Source organism: Cynocephalus volans, chromosome 6 (assembly GCF_027409185.1).
Source record: "Cynocephalus volans isolate mCynVol1 chromosome 6, mCynVol1.pri, whole genome shotgun sequence".
NCBI lineage: Eukaryota > Metazoa > Chordata > Mammalia > Dermoptera > Cynocephalidae > Cynocephalus > Cynocephalus volans.
The window spans coordinates 26300034-26323678 of record NC_084465.1 but is presented as its reverse complement, the minus strand read 5'-3'; the positions used below and the strand labels follow the sequence as shown (position 1 = coordinate 26323678).

The following is a 23645-nucleotide window of genomic DNA, read 5'->3' as shown; positions in this document are numbered from 1 at the left end:
GCAATATGGATCTGACCTTCCAATGCTGGGGAGTAGATAAATAAGCCTACCCCTGGGTCCAAGAAAATCTCAGTCCTGTTAGGAAGGAGGAAGAAGAAATGGGTGCTGGATGAATGATGACTAGTCCATTATACTAGAAAACTAAGAGAAATATGTCCATCACCAACAACTCCCCCCTCCCCAAATACTCACATCCACCCCCACCAAAACCAAAATAAGAACAAAAGGCAAAGAAAAAAAGTTTATAGGTTATCAACTGCATATATCTAATTCGATGTGGTAGAAAGAGATCTGAACTGAAGCCAGAAGAGCTGGATTTGAGTCTTAGCTCTGCCACTTACTGACTGTATGACTTTGAGCAAGTCTTTCTTCATCTGTAAAATAACATTCATAAAGTGTCTTATGTCACTTAAATCTCATACTGCTGTGATAAATGTAACAGCATAATTAACATCAACAGGGTCAGACAAGCAAAATGACTTGCTTAATGCTACAAAGGTAATAGAGGCAGAATTAGAACTAAGACTCAGGTTTTGTGACTTCAGATTTCATGTTACCTCCCTCTCCCTATCTCCAAAGATTCACTATGGACAGTTGGGCAGGTTGTTCACTGTACAAACAGTCATTGCTCTGCTAGACAGATTTCATATGTACCAGCAGTAGCCCTGACCATGTTGTATCTCAATTTAAGTACATTTTTATGTATATAAAAAGCTTTACATATATATATATTTGTTGTTTGGTGCATAAGGGTATCTCAACCCTTGACCTTGGTGTTTCAGCACCACGCTCTAACTGAGTGAGCTAACCGGCCAGCCCAAAGCTTTATATTCTACAAGGTGCTTTCAAAACTACCTTTTTCTTTAATTACTTGTTGTAGTGTTGTAATAGTGTTAAATTATGCAATCAATAAAAAGTAAACTATGGCAGAAAGAGCACAGGGCTCTGAGTTTAGGCCTGGGTTAGAGCTCTTAACTCCATTTACTGATGCGGCAATTCTCAATTTTCTCATCTGTAAAAGAAAGTAGAGAGTGTCTGTTTGCCTAATTCTGTAGAGCTGTTATAGAATCAAATGAGACAATGCACATGTAAGGATTGTGTGAATGATAAAGCTCCATATAGGATTACCCTTATTTTAATAAAAAATAAAGCCAAGGGTTTGCACAGAAATTCTTTCACCTGTTCTATGTTAAGAATATCAAATGAGATGGAGAGGAGCTACAGAAGTGTGTGTTATATTAAAATTTTCCTAATGCTATCAAAGTTAGGCCACATATTTGCTGGGCACATAGTCCCCTTCTTCATTTTGTAGCCTGAACAGAGCCCCAAATTTCCCCTTTCCAGTCCTCAGCTAATTTTCCCTCCACTTCCTAAGCTGGTCTGCCCTCTTCTCATTAAGAGGAGGCTGATCATGTCTTCCAGTCTCCTTTCAAAGTAGGTTCTTTGAGCGACCAGAATGGAATGCCTCGTCTCCATGCCAGGGTTGCAAGACAAAGTTAGCTGTGCCTCCAAACTCCTACACCAACTCTAAACATGTACTTTGTTCATTTATGCAAGAAATATTTCCTGAGCACCTTCTCTGTGCCAGGCACTGCACTGAGCACAGGGGCTACAGTCACAGGAAAGAAACATGTAGTGGAGGGCAGGTAAGAAGTTCTGAGAGATCAAAGGTCATCTTACACATGACTTCACATCTTCCAAGGCTCCAATTTGTCTTATTTATTCCTCATACACTTATGCAATGTTGTGCTCTTTAGAAATTCAGTCCTAAGATTTTCAATGAGCCAAGGGAAGAATCAAAACCAATCTCTCATTGGAATTCTGTTCCTGTATAAAGTTTCCGTGTACCTATAGGATACCCAGTTCCTTTGTTTCAGGAAAAAACACTAAAGTCTATCTTGTGGACAATCACAAACATAAAGGAACAGCTTCTTCCTGAATTGGGGATGTTGGATGTTTCCTGGTTCCCAGGAGCTAGAACTGCCTTCAAGTGCCAAAGGAAAAGGGCAGAGGGAGGATCTTAGTGGAGAGGAGGGCTGACCAGGTGGGTGTCCTTTCCTCCTTTAGGTCCTTGGTCTCAGTTCAAGCCCATGGTTTGAGGATAAGGGTCAGAAGCTAACCCAACTGTTCACAAACAGCTTTCGAGACTTGGGCCACGCACTGCAGCTTTGGGGTGCACTGACAAGGCTGGCCCCGAATTGGGGAGAGGGTTAGTATCCCCACATAGCCAGGAAATGCAACTTCTTGGGGCACCCAGAAACATGGCAGCTTTGGCTCCCTCAAATAGCTTAGAGGTACGTGAGGTCAGCCAGTATGAGCTGAGGCCAGAGACAGAGAATCTGACGTAAGATGCCTCATGGTGACTGTCCGTGACAGACTGGCTTGTGGACACGTGTGAAGCACCACTTTGGGACTCCTCAAAAGATCTGGGGGCCCTGGGTGGCACTAAATTCCCACTTGGGCAATCGAGGAGGCAAGTATCAGAATTCTCAAAGGCTTGCTTTACTTGCCTCAGATGTGGTGACCTGTTCCGCAGCGTTAATTCCAGTTCTGGCATCCACCACAGTCCACCAGCCTCTGCTGCTTGCTCTGGCTCAGTGGGCAGCAGCTCAGAGATGGGGCCCAGCCCTACAGCCCAAACCTCCTGCTCTTCAGTTGGCAGAGCAGGCACCAACTGCAGGCCTGCAGGATCATGGAAGGAGAAATGTCAGCCTCTGCCTCGGTAACTGCCTGATTCCCCTTTCTTCCAACCCAAAGCCTGGGAGCTTCTCAGGCTGATTTCTCAGGGCTTTCTTCTTTGGCTGTCAACATTCCATGCCGTCTCTCCCTTCCGCTTTTTCCCTGTCCTTGTCTCAGGCACTAGTCACTGTTCCTACCTGTGGTAGCACCTCCTGTCCCCAAATCAAGTCCTTATGCAGCCTGTCACACCTCATGTGCTGGGGGGGGGGGGGTGTATGTGTGTGACAGAGTTTCAAACTTTTCCTAAAGGTTCTTTGACATGTTCTGAGTATCAATAAGTTGTTCTGAATAATTTCAGATACTTATTACTACCTGGAAAGCAGGTCACCAGGATGAATGAGCCAGAGCTGGGCCACTGGGACAGGCTGGTTCCCTGTTCCACTGTGGGCCTCCCCTGTACCATGTTGCCTCCTGTGTGCTGAGCACTGGGTGTACTTAGATCGTGTGTACTGTTTTATAGGATAGATCCATTTTTATTTACTTTTTTTTTTTTTGGTGCCAAAACCTGGGATCAAACAACAGTCCCATTTTTATTTATTTATTGGGCAGCTGGCCAGTATGGGGATCTGAACCCTTGACCTTGGTGTTATCAACACCACGCTCTAACCAACTGAGCCAACCAGCCAGCCCCCTGGGGACCACACTTGACTGGCTTCTGCTTTATGAAGCCCATGGCTGCTCCCTGCCCACCAACAGCATGATGTCCTGTATGAGGCCATCCTGAAGTCCAGGTGGGGAGGCACCCCAGGTTGGAAGGTTAACCACAAAGCCAGTCATTATGACAGTGAGGTCATGTGTTAGTCAGCAAGGCCAGAACTAGGTCTTCCTCCACCCTCCCGCCTCTCCCTTCCCTCGGGGGATAGTCTGTCATCGGCCTCACTTCCTCACCAACTAGAAAGCGTGAGGGGCAAGGGGTGGCAACAGGCGTGCTAAGGCTTTTCATGGGGCACTGACTGCACAGCAGGGGGTGCCACTGCCCACCTCTAATGACGTGGGAGCAACAGTGAGGGAGGGAGACAAGTGGGACCACGGCTGAGGGGAGGCAGGCCCTGTGTGATCCCCTTTCTCGGTGCCCTTCTCTTTCGGACAGTACTTAAATTTATGGGGGCTCGTTAGCTCTCTTTCTTGGGCAAGAGCCACATTCCTAGGCCTATGGGATCACTGCCTTAAAACACTGCTTCCCGTGTCTCCTGTCACACCCCCAGGTGTCCCCCTCAGGTCTTCTCAGGTTCCCTTTGCCAGTTGTGCCACAGCTGGTCCCTTCCATGGAAATATCCTCGAGGGTGTCTTCCCTTCAGTCCCACAGAAGGCACCCCACAGCTTTTCTCCTCAGTCACGACCCTCTCGTTTCTCTCACTCAGTGAGTGAGAAGGGGCAGGGGACTTTCATTCTCATTTTTATACTGTTTGAAAAAATTACAATAGAACTAGAAAATACTTTAAGACCTTTCATCGTGACATATAGCCCCTGTTTTCTTCCTCATTTTACTTTGGAAAATCCCCAGGTTGAGCCCAGATCACTGCTGAGTGGCAGGTGGGCCTGGGCAGTGCTGGGGCTTGGCAAGGGTGCCTGGGGGGCTGGCTGGTTAGCTCAATTGGTTAGAACACAGTATTAGAATACCAAGGTCAAGGGTTCAGAGCCCCATACCAGCTGACTGCCAAAAACTCAAAACAAAACAAAAACCAAAGTGTGTCCAGGGCCCCCCAAAGGCCAGTGGGGCACAGAGTGGCCGGGTGGTATGGGGGATGGGACGGAGGGGAGGAGGCAGCCGCTGCCCCATCCATTCCCTCCCTCGTAGTTTTGCCTCTGATCCGTGGACATGATTTTCCAAAGACTCTGAGGCCTCAGCTCTCATTCTGCTCATCCCAGAATGGACCCTGGAGTGTTTGGCCTGTTGTCAGGCCCCAGCCAGGCTCTTCACTCAGTTTGGAGCTCTGTCTATGGAGCTAAACTTCCTTGAGTTGCTTTCTGAGGGGAGAGCAAGCCAGTGGTGCTGGCACCAGCCAGGTTCAGCATACAGGAGGCTTTCAGACTCCTGGCAGCCTGCTGGTTCAGCTCCAGCCCCAGGTGGCTGCAGGCTCCAGGATGGGTGACTCAGGTAAGCTGTGCTGGACAAACAAGCCAGTATTCTCAACCCAGCAGGGAGATACCTGTAATTAGCTTTCCTGTCGTCACTGTACCACCACCTCCTGAGGGTGGCCTTGCCAGGCCTGAAGCCAGGGCCTGAGGAGACTGGTAGGAATGTGGTTATCTTGGTTTGTGTCTTGTTGCCCAAGGTGCTTCCTGATGCTTCTAAAGCTGGGCCTGGAGCTGAACCACCAGCACCTGCACTGTCTGATCATGGCATGTAGGGCATATAGAGCCCTAGCTATAGCAATCTGGTGAAAAAATTCTGATTTCCTTTTCCTGCTCCCAACACCTATTGTTTCAGTGCTCCATACCTCAGGAGATCCAAAAGACTGGCAAACTGAAGACACTGGCCAGAGAGATGATCGGGTTTAAGCCAACAGGGTGGCTGAGAGGCCAGGTGTGCAGCTAAGGATTGCCACACCTGCCTCATTTAAATAATACTAAACAAACAGCTAATACTGAGCACTTCCCATGTGCCACGTACTGTTCTAAACACTTCATATATCTCATTTAATTCTCAAAACACCCCTATGATATAGCTACTACTATTATCCTCACTTTACAGGTGAAGAAACTGAGGCTGAGTAGCTGGCTCTGAAGCACACAGCTGGGGACCCGTGAATCAGGATTTGAACCCAAACTACAGGATCTAGAGCCTGCAAGGTCTACCTGCCAGGCTACTGGAGCTAGAGCCAGTGCTCTTAACTCTCACAGAACACTTCTTCCTCCTGCTCTGTCATTGTGACTGTGGAGCAGGAAGGGGACTGAGCATGGAGCCTCAGGATTCTAGGCCTGGCTTAGCCACAGCCCACAGTGTGATCTTGGCTGTCGCTCCTTGCTCTGGCTTTCAGATTCCTCATTGTAGAAATTGTGGTGTTAGGGCTTCTGGTCAAGATGGTGGAATAGACGGTCCCAGAGTCACTATCTCCCACAAATCAACCAATTTACAACTATAAAGAAGCAACAACAGCCAAGCTGGGGGCTGCTAGAGCTCAGGGGAAAAGGAGGAGAGACCTATGGAGTACATGAAGACAGGAGAAACCACGATGAGAGAAAGAAAAAACCACTCCAACCATTTCGAATCCTAGCCGCGTCCAGGCTGGAGCTGCTGAGCGCATGGAGCAGGAGCTGGCAAAAGCCACAGCTGTGCCTTTCGGATGAAGTCACCTGGAAGTGGCCAGGGAGAAGAAGGCCATGGTGGTCCCCAGGCTCGCAATACCACTAATAGGGTTCCCATGGACTTACATAGGAGAGAGGAGCGACAACAACTGAAAAAAAGGAGCCACTCAGAGGCCAGTGAGTCATTGCAAGGGACCAGCATATGGCCCATCCCATGGGAAGAGTTTGCAGCATGGGTGGTGGGGGAGACAGACCCACCGGGAGAACACTGGGGCACAGCAACGAAAGCTGATCTGCCCCCCAATCAGTGCAGGACCACTCAGAGGAGATTGGTCAGGAATACAGAATTGCATGGAGCGCAGTTTGATGAAGACTCAGGCCCAGACCAGAGTTTCTACACAAACCAGGTGCAAGGGATCTCTCACGAGCCGGAAGTATCTTTAAAGTCAACCATTAAAACCTGAGATGCACAAAAAGCCTTCCCTAGGGAATCAGCAGCAAAGCAGCAATTTAGCTCAACCACAGAGCTCAAGTACTAGTCCCCACAGGAAGTTTCCTCATTTTAGAAGTAAGCAAAGGACAACAAATTAGTTCTGGCGCAGTTTAAACAGTGGGTACAGCAAATAATCCATCACAGAAATGAAAGAAAAAATGAAGTATCTGCAACCAGAGACAAAGTTTCATATTAACTAGTAAATATCTCATTTCACCAAAGAACACCTATAACACCTAGAAGGACTGGAAGTCCCCTGGGCTACCAAGCCAGAAAGGGTGGAGGGCCAGGGGCCTCAGCAATGCCCCCCCAACACCCACAATCAATTCCAAGGGTGGGGGCCGAGGGCCTTGGCCACACTCCCCAACGTGCAACCAGCCCAGCAATGACCATCCACAGCAAGAAGGGCCCTGTGTTCCCAAGCTGGGACGGTGGGAGGTGAGGGCTTTTGCCACACCCCCATGACAATCTGCACACAGCCTGGCAATGACCAAGCCACCGCTGGAAGGCCCCTGATCTCCCCTGTGGGAATGAGGGGGGTGCCAGAGGCTTCAATCCTGCCCCTCCTCCTTCCTCCTTCTTCCATCCCATTTCCTTCCCCTTTCCCCTCTCCCCTTCCCTCCCAAATGCTCTGCAACAACATCCAAGAATGTAAAAAATATTAATAAAATTACATTTTCTTTGAAAAAAAATAACTTGTGATGTTAGTCCAAGTAGTCCTTGCAACTCTGAGTTTCCAGTTCTATGGCTCTACTCTGCATGGAAACAGCACTGAGCAAAGGTCCCTTTTCCTCCTCCCCTCCACCTGGACTGCCCTGTTGCAAGTATTTGCTCCTGATTATCAAGGGCAGCATCACGGGCATTTGAGCAGAGCAGCGATAAACTTGTGGCCTGGTGCCACTGACTAATGGAGCAAAGCTGCTTCCCCACTCCATACCTCAGTTTCCCCACTCGATTCAGTGGTGATAATGACCTCTTTGTGCTAAGTGCTACCATGAGTCAGGGTTAATTAGCATTAGTCACAGACTTTGGAATCCTCATACAAAAAAGGTCATGTGGGCTGCATTGTGACCATGATGACACACCACTCTGGCCTGTGCCTCTATGAACATGTCCTCAAAGCTTCATTAGTGGCTTGCCTAACTTTGTGTTGGCCCTGGAGTGACCCAACCCCAAGCAATGGTGCTGAGACCAGGCACAAGCATAACACCTCGGGAGGGCTGCCTCAGTGCTTTTCTGTGTGTGCCCATGTGGCTGCCAATGGCTTATCTTCCCCCAGGTTTCCTTTTCCAGCTGACTTCCCATTCAACCTGGTTCTTATCCTTGTTGCTCATGCCTCGAATCCTGGACACAGCGTCCTAACCTGGACTTTAAATTTAGGCAGTTTTTTTCCTTTCTCTAACTCCTCAGTAAATATTCATTCTCTCCATTTTCTTCATTTTTTTCTCCCTATTGACTGTCTTAGTGCTTTCGGTCTTTTTCCATCACTGGAATAGCTTATGGCAGAAACCATTCAGCTTCAGCTTCAAAGAGCTTAAGTTGGTTTAGGAGAGACCTGTAAGAAAATAGGGACAAAGTAAGAATGACTCTGAGATAAGAATAAACCATTTGAAAAATAAAGTGCTGTACTGTCCACTGTTGATCTGCTGGTGGTTAGTATCAAGTGGGGAGGTAGTCTTGTCTCTGCAATTCAAGCCAGGCAAGGAAGTCAGATGTGGAACACTGGTGACATCTAGTGGTTCTGCTGAGTACTGCCAGAGCCACTGCTTGGCACTAAGGCCGTATACTCAACCTTGAGTCAATCACAAGTAGACTATAGTAACTTACCCCAGCTCTTGGACACTTGAGAGATGGCATGATCCTTAAGAAGGGGAGATTGTCTAATCACTTAATGTCTGTTAATTCACATTTCCTTTGAAATCTAATTTCTCTGGATCTATAGAAAAAAGGTCTCACTTCTGGTTTCACATCCATTTTCTTCCCGTATTAGAGAAGGAGCAACTTAAGCTCCAAGGAAAACCAAGACATGACACAGCTAGAGTCTAAGAGCAAAGACATAATCAGACATGTAAATAGAAGGAAAAGGGATGATGAATGATACTGCCCAAACTTAGATGGGAAGGATTAAGGGGACAGAATTCAAGTAGTGATCTTGTTCTTATATATAAAAAGTTGGTGGCAGTAAAAGTGGCCATTGCTTGCTTTCTTTTATTGTGGTAAAAAACACATAACACAATTTACCATCCTGACCATTTTTAAGTGTACAGTTTTGTAGTGATAACTTTATGCATATTGTTGCACAACAAACCTCTAGAACTTTTCCATCTTGCAAAACTGAAACTCTACCCCCACTGAAGAACTCCTCCCCATTTCTCCCTCTGTCCCCAGCCCCTTGTAACAACAGTCTACGTTCTGTTTCTGTGAGTTTGATTACTTTAGATCCCTCACATAAGTGGAATCATGCAGTATTTGTCTTTTTGTCACTGGCTTATTTCACTTAGCAAAATGTCCTCAAGGTTCAACTATGTTGCAGGGTATGACAAGATTTCTTCTTTTTTTTTTTTTAAGTCTGAATAATATTCCATCATATGTACATGCCACATTTTCTTTATCTATTCATCTATTGGTGGACACCTAGGTTGTTTCCGCACCTTGGTTATTGTGAATAGTGCTGCAATGAACATGGGTGTGCAGCCACTGCTTTTTCAACAGCTATTTAGAAACTCAGCTCAGAAAAGGACTAACTAGGCTGGCCAGTTAGCTCACTTGGTTAGAGCGTGGTGTTACACCACCAATGTCAAGGGTTCTGATACCGGCCAGCCACTAAAAAAAAAGGATTAACTAGATTCCATTCTGGAGTGAGGGTGGATTGAAGGAGACTTGCAAGAAAGGGAGAAAAGGAAGGTAGAGCTCCCTCTATTCTTTTTTAAGTTTTATTTTACTTTTATTCGACAAATAATAATTGTATGCTCTATTCTTTTTTTTGGTGGCTGGCCAGTATAGGGATCCAAATCCTTGACCTTGGTGTTACAACACAGCTCTCTAAACAACTGAGCTAACCAGCCAGGCCTGTATGCTCTATTCTTACTACATGATTTAGAACAGATAACTTTCCTGCACAGTCTATAAACTGTACAAAGTGAACACCTGATACCTAGTATGAGCTAGTAAGCTACAAAGAATATTTCTCAGTTGTTTGCATACAAAACATTTATTAAAACTAGGCTATATATTATCTGGCAACTTTCAAACTAAAACTTCTTTCTTAATGATGTCACTTACTGCTATTACTTTTCTGTTGTTCTCACCTCCCTTATATCAAAGGCATACAAAAAAGAACAGGAGAAACAATAAAGCACAAAAATTTAGATACTGGGGAAGGAAGGACATTAAAGTTACTGGAAATCTTTGTTAGGCCACTTACTGTTTATAGAATTATAAAGACTAAGGACACAATTTTTTAAATTCATTGCACAAACAGTAATAGAAATCCAGGGCTGGCCAGTTAGTTCAGTTGGTTAGAGCTGAACTAACCAACTGTAACACCAAGGCACTGTAACACCAAGGTCAAGGGTTCAGATCTCCATATTGGCCAGCCAAATATATATATATTAAAAAAGGAAATTCAAAGAAAATTATACATCCCCATTTTAGTAGACTGACTATTCATTTTCTTAAAGTTTCTTTTAGTCACAGTTAAATTATTTTTCATTTATATCACAAACAACTTTCCACACTGCTACATAATCCTTACAATGATCATTCTGATGGCTTGAGTTATAGTCCATCAACTGATACTGTACATGTTAGGTTATTTTCAACTGCTTACTGTAAGTAACAATGCATTAAACATAGTCTGCATATACTTCTTCCTTTTCTGAACTTTCTCCTTGGTTAGGAGGCAGACAGTACGGTGTTAGGAGCACAGGCTCTGGAGACAGATGGCCTGAGTTTGAATCCTGACCCTCATTGATTTTGAGCAAAGTGAACTAACTTATGCTTTGGCTTCCTCATTTGTAAAATAGGGACAGTAATTGTACCTACCTTACAGGATTGCTATAGGGCTTAAATGAGATAAAATGCATAAAGTACTTCAACCAGTGCTTGGCAAACAATCTGTAACTGCTGTAATCGCAACGATAGCTATTTGTAGTAGCAGTGAAATCCAGGTTCAGGTGTTCTCCTTCTCAAGGCTGTTTCTCCCTCTCTTCTCTTTCATGTCTCACTAGGAGGCAACCTCTGGTCGGTCTCTGCTTCACTATCACTTCAAAATGGCTTGAAACCCACCCTGTGGCTTCAAGGTCCTCTTGTGTTTTCTTCTCCTTGGTTCTTGTTAGGTTGGACAGGCTGGGAAATGGACACAAAGACTAAAAAGGATTTTGGGTCTGTGATTTTGGTTTCTTCATGAGAACAGTAAGGGCCTTGGAGATGAATCTTGAGTCCCTTCCAGGCCTCACATTTTATGTTCCTTGAGGGCTGTTACTAACCCACTAGGGGAAATAGTCAATTTTCCTCTATATCTGCCTACTGGGATAGTGATAGGTAGTTGATAGGAAAGATACAGAAAGCTGAAAAATACATTGTTAGAATGATCTGAATCTCTGGATAATTTCTGGGTACACATGACCAAATTTCTATGATTTATCTGTCCTACCCAGAGGCCTTTGTATGTTCCCCTTTCCCTCTCTTCCTAATTGGCTTCAGCTACACAACCGTCAATCCAACCAGAGAGGCTGGAAAGAAAAGCCCTGAGCACCACCACAACTGTAGTCAAGAAGCAATGAGAGAAGAGGGCATGGGATAAAGATGGAACAAACGGTCTCTAATTAAAGGGCTCAAATGCAGCATTCATTTCTAAGGGCATGGGTCAACTGACCCACATAGCAGCTATATAAAGCCAAAGAAAACCCAGGATAGGAGTAAGACTGAAGACAGAAAGGAAAACTGAGAAGGAAGTGTTTGTACTTTTGTCATTGGTGAAGCTGTCAATGCAGTTGTTTTTGTTGCTAAGATGGACTAGGGTGGAAAGGATTCAAAAGCTGGCTCTGAGGCAACCGAAACTGGTTTAAGAGGTAATGAGGACATGAGGAAAGCCCCCAAAGAGAATGTTCTACCTGCTAAGTCTATTAAAGTTGGCTAAAATCTAAAAAGAGCCAAGAATAAAACTCCTTTATGGATACTAGTATCCTATAAATGGTTGCAAGACATTCCTTTCTACTATGAGAGGCAGATCTCAACTTTGAGCTCAGAAAAAAAAAAATCATAGAATCATAGTGCTTGAAAGATATCCCAGCTGTATTATAATGGAAAGAACAGAAGGCTGGGAAAGAAGATGAATTTAAGTGCAGCTCTGCCACATTTTAGCTGGATGACAGAGAGAGTTATCAAATGTCTTTGAGCTTTAGCCTTCCTCTCCACTTGGATGGGAAATGCAACCTTTGCTAAAACAAAACATGGAATCGTAGAGGCCTTAGTGGAGAAAAATAGTGAAAGGAGAAGCTGCAGGCTGGGGGGGTCTGCATAATCTGGAATAGGAGGGTGTCTTCAAGATACTAATAGGAGGTGGAGAGGAAGGTGCTGAAGTTCAATTTACCATCAGAAGATAAATTAACACAGAGATTACATAGCATTCTCATAAACTACTTAATGTGGCTAATACAAGTGGGAAAATTCCTTAGAATGCTGACTTACAATGATACCTTTGTAGACAGTAAAATAGCAAAAATGAAATTGTAGGCAATCATCTTCTTTAAAAGGATCTGCCAAAAGAAAAAAAAAATTAAAGAGTCAAATCAGGAAGAATGGGTCCCTAGAAAGGCCAAACTAAAAACTTTTATAGGAACAAACTACTAGATGAATGAATAAGTCCGTAGGGTTGAAGAGATGTCCTGATGTGTGGAAGAGAACAGATGCTTTGAGAAAGGAAGCTTATGAGCTCAATCGCCTCTGAGAATACACCATCACGGTTTGAAAGTACATACACTTAGTACTTCCTGTGTATTGCAGCTTAATGTCCTACTCACCAGAAACTCTGTCAGGTAGACTAGAGCTCTGTTTCACAGGTATGCTACTTAACAGGATGGCATTAAGATCTCTTGTGAGAGGTCTACACAATCCTCCTTTCCTGAACTCCAGAATACCATTTCTAGACAGATATCTTCACATATGACTGAACTTAATATGTTAAAAGTATAACTACTGTCTTCCCTCCCCATCTGAGTTCTCTATCTTGATTGGCTGGGCCACAGCCTCAAGGTCCTTTTTGATTTTTCCTCCCTTCTTCATGCCCAAACTAATCACATTGAAATCATTACTGACATTTCTATCAAATCGTGTCCCACAGCCACTGCCCTCACACCTCCCTTAAATCCTTCCTGTCTCCCCTAATGCAGGCTATTCAGAGACATGAGAATTATATTCCTAACCACAAGTGTCATTCTCTGCTCAAAAATCCTTCAAGAGCTTCCCTTTCCCCACAGAATCAAGCCCAAACTCCTTAGAATAACATACAAAACTCCAATCCAGCCCAATTTCCATTCTCTTCTTTCTCTTCTACTTAATGCAAAGCTCTAGCCACAGTGGAATACCTGCTCTTTCTGGAACATATCCTACACTCTGCACATTTGCTCACAATGTTCCTTCAGCCTCAAATGCACTTTTTCTTTTTCTTTTCTTTTTTTTTTTTTTGAGTGTCTACCATATGCCAGGCACTGTTTCAAGTGTTGGGATTAAAACCAAGACAGATAAGGTCTCTGTTCTAATGGAGCCTACATCTCCCATTCATCTCCAAGGTCTGGCTCAAATCTACGTCTTCCTTGAAATTCTCTACAATTCTATACATAAGCATTAACTTCTTCCTCTTTTACACTTTTCCTAGAGCATTTAGCAGTTTGTCTTATGCAACATCTGTGTATCAGTGTATCTTCTGGCCTGGACTATAAACTACTACCCTTCTTGGTGACTGGCTGGTATGGGGATCCAAACGCTTGACCTTGGTGTTACAACACTGTGCACTAACCAACTGAGTGACTGGTCAGACCCAAACTATAAACTTCTTGAAGGTGGAAAACAGGTAGTCATTCATCTGAGGGCTTGCACAGCACCTCACACATGGAAGAAACTTAATGTTTCTTTAATTATACCAATCCTATCTCAACCTGCTTCCACTTATGATCTAAAAACACCCCACACAAACGAATGTGGAGCTGGCCTCTTCTAAACAAATATAAGTCTTCTGGGGGAGTATAAATTGAAAATTGTGCTGGAAAGACTTAAAAAATTACCCACATTATTATAACCTGAATCTTAGGTTTGCAATCCATTTGTCTATTTTGTATTGATGATTCCATACCATTCCTCAAGTAACTGGATCTAGAGGCTAAAAGTTTCTAGAGAGCAGACTGCTAATTTATTTAGTCACCTGTCAGCAAATGGCTTCCAGCCTGGGCCAGAGGTTTCATTTCTACAAACATAAGAGAGATGCCCATTAGTCTCCCTCTAAGGTGGACCATGGAGACCAACAATGTACAGTCAAGCTATTTACCACTGCCAAAGGTTAAGATAGCACCCTTAAAAAATTAATCTGGAAGCAGCCTCTACCCAGCCTTGTTTATTGATAAAGGCTTGATTTAGGAGAGACATCAATACAACTTACCCTTTTAAAAATCAGGATTGAAAAATGACAAATTTAAAATTTGACATGCATTTAAAAAAAAGGACTGTCCTTTAGATTAAAGAGAGTTATGCAACCCATTATCTTGAATTGGATTCCGGTTTGGACAAATTAGATGTAAAGAACATATTTGAAACACATTAGGAATTTTGAATATAGATTGGGTGTTTTATGATATTTAGGAATTAATTTTTGTTGGGTATAATATGTAGGAGAAATGTTTTATAATTTACTGATATAAACTAAAGTATAAAATGGGTAGAATATTACTTTGTTATTTTTAAAAAAATAGCTTAGTATAAAAGTGAGTTATAAAACAAACCAACCAGTTACACATCAGGGAACAGTTACTTTCTTTTCTTTTCTTTTTTTTTTTTGGTCGAAGGAATTTTCCTCATATAGAGAATAGTTACTTTCTAGTCCTTAAATAGTTCATGGATACTTTGTTAGTAGACAGTCTTTTTTTTTTTTTTTTTTTTTGTGGCTGGCCAGTGTGGGGATCTGAACCCTTGACTCAGTGGACAGTCTTATGTAGATGGGTCAGGTTCAGGGCCAATTTTCCCTAGCAGAGACTAATAATCCCCACAAGCAGTGAAAAAGCCTTGGGAGCCCCAAATGGGGGTGCCATACATTAGAAGGCACAGGAGAGGGGTCTTTTCTGAAGTGCCTTCTTCCTCGTTATATTCTTTTATTATCAAAGCAAAGAGAAAATTATCTGCTTACCGTTCTCTATAACACACCAGATCTCCTGGTGACACAATGAAAATCATCTTGCCTCTGTTTTAAGACAGATTATACATCTTTGACTGGAATCACAAATAAATTTCAGGCTTTGCAGCCAAACTGAAAACCAAACTCTGACCTTGTTGACTGTTCCACTGAAGTTTTCTCTAGCCTGCAGGGCAAGGAAGATAACAGTTTTCCAGCAGTAAGAATCTTAGTAAATATTTTATTAACACATCCTGTCATATTCCTGGGATAGAGGAGACCTCAGAACACTGCCCCACACTACAGATGCTGAGATGGGTGCTCAAATTCTTGGTCCTTCATATAGTATCATAGCTCCGTGCTCCTTGAACAGAACTGGACTTGCTGTGCCTTACCCTGTCCACATCCCCACATGGAAAAGGGTCTCCCCTCAGTCAGATGCAGATGGTTGACAATCACTGCCTTTGCAATGGCTCGGGTTCCTTATTGTGAAACCAGAATGGAGAAAAGTTTAACATCAGCTGACCAAAAGGAATTCAGACTTTATTTTCCAAAAAGTCATTCGTGGGCGAGCTGGTTAGCTCAGTCGGTTAGAGTGCAGCCTTGTAACAACCAAGTCAAGGGTCTGGATCCATATATCAGCCAGCCGCCAAAAACAAAAACCAAAAAAACAAAAAGTCACTCATTCCAATTCTCTCCAGGAAGGGGCTGGAACATCTTCAGGATGAACATGAGGATTCCCACTGCCGGAATATTCGGAATACCTTCCTTGATTTCTCAGAGAGACTCTATAGGTAGAAAAGCTTATTATTAGAGATTGAATTCTCATATAGAGACAAAAGATAGGTAATAGCTTTAGGGCTTGGTCTATAAATTTCTCCTAGAATGATCTAGATATGTCTAGAATTGAGTAAAATTCATTTTATATCGTGCTATATATGATGTATACCTAAAGTCAGAACAAAAACCAAGAAGCCAGTGTTCTACTGTCAGACTGCTGCTAACATACTCTGAGCCTTTAAATCACGGCTCATATCCTCCCTCCAAGTATCTGTATCTGTCCTAACCCCTTATGTGAGGATGACACTCTGACCCTCCATGACTGCAGCACACATTTTGCACTGATTTTCACTCATGATGCTGAATTGGCTCTAGTTCATTATTTCTTGTGAATAAGAGCTCCCATTTAATGTGATACTCAGCTGAGGTTAAGGTTAATAGTATGATCCAAAGCCAAGGAATAAAACAAAGTTGATGACCCCTAAGAGTTTAAACTATGACCTTGGCCTTCTCAGCTTTATGTTTGAGCCAGCAGAGCTAATAATAGGAAGAATCTCATTGCCACTTGATCATGCCTATCAAGTGCTGAGATTCTGAGAAACAGTGTTACAGGGAGACAAAGCAATTCATTAGAAGATAAAGGTTCTCAGTGAATCAGAACACTTGGTTCTCTTTGTCTTTGAGAGTCACAATAAAGAGCAAATGTTACGTGCAGACAGGGTCTCAGTGAGAGTACAAAAAATATCTAGCAAGATGACCCATAAAGTTACTTCTAGTTTTTGATATAAGACGACATTTTCACTGTTTTCCTATCCACTCTGTGGATGAGTGTTTCAATAAAAAAAAGTCCCAGGAGGGAAAAGCTGAAAAGTTTCAACTCTTACTGAGGGGAATTTAGTTAATAATATAGTGTGACAAACCAAGTTGAAAGAAATGTAAGTTGAAAAAATAGCATAAACTTTTTTCTAACATCAAAATCCTTTACCACAACCTTATTCAGCTTTGTATCTTCTAGTCATAGCAGCTGTGGTAGGTTAAAAGACAAACTACCAAAAAGGACCTTAAAAGTACTGGAACTCAGGGCCAATTAGGAGGCCAACTTTTTCCACTAAAAAACAAAACAAAAAAAACCTGCGGGGTTTCTTTTTAGTATGACAGTGATAGAAGGGAGTCTTAATAAAAACTGCTAAGGGGCTGGCCTGTTAGCTCAGTTAGAGGGCAGCCTTGTAATACCAAGGTCAAGGGTTCAGTTCCCCAGACCAGCCAGCCACCAACCAGGAAAACAACAACAACAACAACAACAAAACCACCCAAAAAATCTGCCAATATGATATTTCCTGAAGATCCAAGCAGAGAGAATTTATGTGCAAAGATAGATTTTATCTCTCCAATTTGAGATGGGAGTCAAACATTTGTCTTCAAATAGCTTTATATGTTTCTTAAATTGGAAAAATGCAGACTTTTTTCCCACAAAAACTTGGAAAACAATCTGCATATTTACTAAGGGCACTAATGGACATTATCAGACTTTTAGCATCTCTATAGTTTCCTCCAGTGGAATCCTGTGACCCTACAGAAACATGCATCTGGGAATGTTGCTTGTAAATATCTGCTGGAAGTATTACTTTACTTTGTCCTTGGAGGGTATAGAGGTCAGAAGTTGTTATATTTATATCAGGCTACAAGGCAACTCTGGGAGTGAGCCAGCAAAGAAAAGAGAACAGTTTTCATGACCCCTTAACGTCCACCCTCCCACATTCATCCTTTACATAGAGCAGCCACTTGACTTGTTTCTCAGTTGTCACAAAGGCTTTGCATTTACCCACATTTGTAACCCACAGCAGTCATAACTATGATGACAAGTGGAGGTCCAGTGCACAAGTCTGGGCTGTGGAACAGAGTAAAGTAACTTGCCCAACATGAGGAATGAAATCATCATCTTGGTGTCAGAGCACAGTGTTCCAAACAGCTAAGTTAGCTGGCCAGGCTCCAAATACAAGTGTCAGCAACTGATGGAAAAAGCAGCTGTTCTGCAACATGAGGCTGAAGCAGCTGCCTATTTATCTATTTCTGTTTCTGTACTTCTTTTCTACACTGATCATTTTTGTTGGAAGAACAAAGAATTAATCAGAATTTGATGGAATACCATGTGCTAAACTGCAGAAAGATTGAACCAGTTCCATGCCTTTTCTCTAGGATGAAACCAGAATGAGTCTAACGACTTATGAAAGCTGAGGGCAGGCAAGGTACTAATCATAGGACCAGTCTCTGCTCCTTACTCCATAAACAGCAAGTGCTGCACACACACAGGCAATGGCTTATCTCACCATGGAGTCTGTTTCAGCCGGCTGGCTAGACTGTTTGTGGGCCAAAAGGAGAGTTAGCACTGCCTTCCAGCCCGGCTGTGTGGGGGTGCTGGCATCTGGCTCAGTTTCACCATTCTCCCTAGTTTCTTTGCCAAGTGTGATATTCACCCAGGGGCACCAGTCTCTGTGCTGAGAGGTAGGATCAAAGAAGCTTCGGGAAGATGTGTCCTGAGGAAGGAGGAAGAGAAATAGCATTACTGAAGGGGCAGATGCTATATAGATTCAGCGAGGCATTGCTATTAGTTGTCAAATCCAGAACCTTACAATTGCCAAATTTTTACACTCTCATTTAAACTCTGATTATCTTCCTCTCATTTTTATTCTTTCACTCCTTTTGTTAAAAAAAAAATGGCAGCTTACCAGGTTTGTCCCCCTATCTCACTACCGCCTCATTTGCCTGAAACATTTATTACCTATCCAGAATACACCCCAAAGAAACAAATGATGAAACCCTTCATTTTTTCCCTTTGGTCACCCACTGTCTCATCTTTCAACTTATTCAAACGGTCTACTTTTAGTCGTGGGACCGGGGAAGGGCTCTCGCCTGCTTCTCCATGCTGCACAGCGAGGGTACAGCATGCTGTTTCTGCTCAGCGATGTCTACACGTGGAGATGACTCACCGAGCTGCTGGAAGAGCAGAGGCGAGCTCGCTTGGCTCTCCGCAGAGGGCTAGATGGTACCTCCAGGCCAGTCGGGTCTCCTGTTCCCATGCTTCGGGTCACTGGGCGGGTTCTGGTGGTGGGGCTAACAGCCTCTGGCTCAGGACGGTCAACGGGACTGGAAGAGTCCCAGCTCCGAGTTCGGGAGACAATAGGACCTGGGATCTTCTCAGCCTGAAGGAAAGAGGAGATAATGGAAGTACACCAATGACATTAACAATTATGGTCGAAGTACTTCTTTCTAGAAGAATGTGAAAGCTAATATTTTATAGTTTAAACTACAGGAATTTAGTTTCTGAACTGTCTACATAATTGAACTGTTCAAAGAATATTAGGTTTCTATACCATACTTCTACAACAAATTTAGCTTCTCTGTTGGTGAACAGAAACACTACATGGTATTCTGATCAATGTGATTTTAGACATAAAGCCTACCCACCTAAGGTAATTTCCAACTCTCCGCCAACAACACTTTTGTCAAGAATGCTACTAAAAAGTCCACGCCCTCTCACTTGGTTAGAGCATGGTGCTGATAATACCAAGGTCAGGGGTTCAGGAAAAAGTCCACCACAAATAAGCTAAGTCCATACCTGCTCTGAGCCTGGGGAAAAAGTGGCATCCTGGCTTCGGGTCATCATCCTCCGAGGGGATTCAGGCACCAGTGGGAAGCGCTCTGACCGCCCCTCAGGGCCTAGGATGGGGGAGGTGGTTAGGCCAAATGACGCATCCAGGTCAGTCATGGATGTCTCAATCTGCTGGAAGCCCCAGAGCCCCACCTTCCTCATACACTGGGAACATGTTATCAGGGAGAGCTGCATGGGCTCCAGAGAAGAACTAGGTAGGAATGAAAGAGAAAGTGAGTTTTCTCAAAGGGTAACATTTCCTAGTGACTTAGTGTAATTATTTGTGAGTATGCTTTTTTTTTTTTTTTTTTAAAAGATGACCGGTAAGGGGATCTTAACCCTTGACTTGGTGTTGTGAGCACCACGCTCAGCCAGTGAGTGAACCGGCCATCCGTATATGGGATCCGAACCCGGGGCCTTGGTGTTCTCAGCACCACACTCTCCCGAGTGAGCCACGGGCCGGCCCTTTGTGAGTATGCTTTATCTCATCAAACAAATCTCTGAAGCAGTCCAGTGGACTGGGAACCATGTTCTCTCAGGGTCCCTTCCTCTGGTCTCAGGACCCCAGCTTCATCATCTTTCACAAATTTCCTGTAGAAAGATCTAAGGGGTCTCTTGATGTGTTCTCTATGGCAAGACTACTTTGAAGGTATGTTTTATAAATTTCTCCTGTCCCTCTTAAAACTTTTTCCTTTTAAATGGAAAACATTCCTTAATCTACCAAAGAAAACATATTCAAAATAAATCAAGACTGATTCTGACATTCTTCTATCTCACAGGGAGTCTATACCAAATTGAGCAGCTGGAACAGGAACACCAACGTGGGGTCTAGGGGGATCCAGCTGGTGTTTCCTTTGGTAGTTTTTACCAATTAAACTGATTTTTGTTGTGCTTTATTGTCTTTCTATTTTTAGAAAGGAGCCTCACTGTTTACAGGAACGCAAATTCCTCACTAGGAAGTGACAGTACAAGTAAAAAGTTTAGGTGTGAACACCAAGAATTCCTGTATTATAATTCTGGTTTTGTTACTAATTCTTATTATCCCCCTCCCCCGCTATGGCCCCCCAAGTTTCTGTCTCTGTTCTTCTCACAGGAAATACCACGGGATTTCCAAATACTATTAGCAACTGAGATATACGGGTGTATACTATTGTCACTGTTCATGTGCCCAGGCAAAATCCACTTACTAACCTACATGCCCAGCCACACATAGAGAGAATACAGGCAGTGACATGGACTTGGATATCTGAGCCTAATTTGATTGCAGTTTTTCTCTCATCAGTTCGGTGATCAAGTTCATCTTCGAGCAGGTGCAGGAGAAGACTGATCTTGTCTTCTGTCAAGCACTACAAAGAAGCCAAGTAAAAATCTTCAAGTTTCAACCACCATAAAAGAAAAATTATAAAGAATGATGTACCCAGATGGTACAAGGCAAAAATCAGAAAAGAAATGACAAACATGAAGACAGTCCTCTGCACAGAGAAGACTTACTTCTAGGACAGGGCTAAGGTATCACACGGAAGCTTTCTGAATTGCCCTGGATCTGCTAATTAAGAAAGATAGCAGTTTTCCTGGAACTACCAGATCTTTTTTTAGTACTAAACTGTTTTCAATTTACCAGTTGCAGATTTTCTCTGAAATCTATATACTTCAAACCCAAATAGTGAAAACAGGTTACTGTTTATGTCTTGGCCTGACAATGAATTTACTTTTTGACAGAACAACAGAGCTTGCCAGTATTTATTTTTGTTTTAAGAATAATAAAGGACTACGATGGGGTGAAAAAAAAATATCTTTGGCTAGGGACAGGGTAACATTTATAATAGGTATCAGAGGTTACTAGTTTGCTACTAAAACCCAAGCTATTTTCTCAACTTGAAGAAGCAAAATAATCAGCTGCTATTTCCTACAGTAAGGTATATCTTCATAAAGTACCTACAGGGTGATGAAATGGGACAGTACACATTCAGTTCCAAAGTACAGATGGGCCAGAGCATTTCAACATTTCTATTCACAAGGAGAAGGGAATTTGTAACTTGTCCTCTAGGACTTTCTTTGGAAAATCGTATGCAATCAACCATACACAGTCTTATTTCAGTATCTTCTGTTCAATAGTTTAAATAATAAATCAAGATAAAATTGAATTTATGCCATTTAAAGAATGATACCTAAAAGTTTAAATGAAACCCTCAACAGTTGCCTTTCTGGTAGAGACTGAAAAAGGTCATTTGAGACTACAAGAGAACTGTGGTTCTCTTCACAATAATCTGCATCCTCTTGTCATTAAAAGAGATGCTTCATGTACAAATGCTGGTGACAACTGGAGGCCACTGTAGCCTAGCCAAGAAAAACTCACCATAGATTTCAAGTCTTCCAGCCTCAGGGAAGGAAGCTGGAGGTCCAAGTGACAAAGGCTTTGGAAACGATCTAGGAATTCACTAACAAGAATAGCAGGCTCATCCAATGGCAACATCCCAAATCGATCTGGGGAAAAAGTAAACTGAAAGATTATATTGGTGCAAACTGTAAAAAATAAAAACACGTACAGAATAACTGGAGATGTAAAATTGATGACACTAAGATTTTATTGATTTTTCTTTTGATGGATACTACTGATTTTGTTTAAGAAGTAGATTCTGTTATCTTTCATATCTTGAAAATATTTACTGATGAAATGGTATGATGTGTGGGATTGACTTTTGAAACAATGCAGAGGGGCGGAGAGGTATTAGGAATATAGAAGAAACAAGATTAGCTATAAACTGAAAATTGTTGAAGTCAGGTGATGGATAGATGAGATTTCATTATTCTATTTTATCCAAGTACTACATTATTCAAGTACTCTTCTCTGTACTTTTGTGTATGCCTGAAATTGTTACCTTAAGTAAAAGTAAGGAAAACAAACAAAAAAAGCCCCCAAACAGTTAGTGGAGGTAGAGGCTTGCATAGGTGACAGGGCTTAAAGAACCAACATTTTATAACTACCAAGTATGGATAACTTATTGTGAGCTAAGAACGAAAAAAATTCCATGTTCCTAAAATTTATACATGAGATAAAAAAAAGGCTTACACTATAAGGTGAAGCAAAAGTGGATATTAGAACATACAAAGTACAAAATTAGGAAGCTCACTGGTTATACCTAAGGTGGAAAAGAAAGAATGTGTTTGAAAATCGGTTAGTGTGGAAATTAATTGGTTATACACTACAATTATCTTTGGTGTCACCCAATTCATGTATTCAATATTTGGTACACTGGCTGCAAATGCAAGTGGTGAGGGCAGAAACGCCTTGCTGAATTACTTGCTAAGGAGGTTGATCTATTAGGCCTAGAATGATCAGTAGAAACACATAGAATCAGTTTCAAGAAAGAATGAAAATACTTTTTGTAGGTGAGAGATTTTACAGAAAAAATGAAGAGAGAACACATCATCCTAACCTGATCAGCTAAACAGTAGGAAGCCACTGGACTCAGTGGTCTTTTTCTCAGCCTCAAATTAACACTCAGTTGCTTGACAGCCACTATAAGGCAGCCCCTTAGGATACAAAGATGAAAGACACATTCAACACCCTTAAGTTACTCACAATCTAATATGGGAGGCAGTTAAGCAATGACATTTCAGTGTGATAAGTATTATCACAAGAGTAAATAGAGACTCTTATGAAAAGTCACAAGAGAGATGTAGCAGATACTACTGGCTGTCAACCCAACAGCTATCCCCTGGTCTTGCCTTGTTGGCAGAAGCAAGATTTTGTTTGGTATCTGTCATTACCCCTAGTGACCTGGAGTAATTCCTGATTTGTCTCTAACAATCACAACAGAAGCATTCCTCTAGGCAGTGGCCCATTTAGGAAGGGACATTTGACCCTATCGTGACCAATGAGATAGGAGAGGAAGTGTGCTGGATAGTATCTGCATGTGACTCTTTAAACTGCTGCCACTGTGCAACCTTGACAGAAACTACTTTCACAACAATGCTTCTTGGAAGAACTGGGTCCTGAGCCAATAAGTTAGCCAACCCTGGAGAGTTCCTACCTTGGGGTTTATTACAAGATACAATACATTTTTTTATTAAGCCATTTTGTTACTTATTCTTCCTGCCTTCCTTCTCCTTCTCCTTTTTTTTTTTAAAAGATGACCGGTAAGGGGATCTTAACCCTTGACTTGGTGTTGTGAGCACCACGCTCAGCCAGTGAGCGAACCGGCCATCCGTATATGGGATCCGAACCCGGGGCCTTGGTGTTATCAGCACCGCACTCTCCCAAGTGAGCCACGGGCCAGCCCTCCTTTTTTTTTTTTTTTTGGCTAAAAGCTTCCTGACACTAACTAGAGTTGATTAGGGTAGGTGCGTTTTCA

The 23645-nt window shown here is 42.7% G+C and overlaps 1 protein-coding gene and 1 non-coding gene across 3 annotated transcripts in view; both read right to left on the bottom strand.

The window, feature by feature from the left end:
• Positions 1–2445: 2445 nt before the first annotated feature.
• Positions 2446–23645, bottom strand: part of ZC3HC1 (zinc finger C3HC-type containing 1) — a 34890-nt gene continuing 13690 nt past the window's right edge. Inside the window, exons 5-12 of one of the 2 annotated variants that reach the window (XR_010023846.1) lie at positions 21647–21774; positions 20482–20636; positions 19258–19501; positions 18629–18841; positions 17969–18175; positions 14877–15649; positions 7845–8036; positions 2446–2682 (exon numbers count right to left, since the gene is read on the bottom strand). Coding sequence is in view for 1 of the 2 variants with exons in the window: in XM_063099347.1 (XP_062955417.1) it covers positions 15581–15649; positions 17969–18175; positions 18629–18841; positions 19258–19501; positions 20482–20636; positions 21647–21774 (1016 nt within the window). In the remaining variant the exon portion in view is untranslated. Of the gene's footprint in view, positions 2683–7844; positions 8037–14718; positions 15650–17968; positions 18176–18628; positions 18842–19257; positions 19502–20481; positions 20637–21646; positions 21775–23645 lie in introns of those variants that run through there. The other variant, XM_063099347.1, reaches the window with a different exon arrangement.
• TRNAI-GAU (transfer RNA isoleucine (anticodon GAU)) lies at positions 3290–3364 on the bottom strand. The gene has a single exon. It is a non-coding gene; the product is annotated as a tRNA-Ile (tRNA).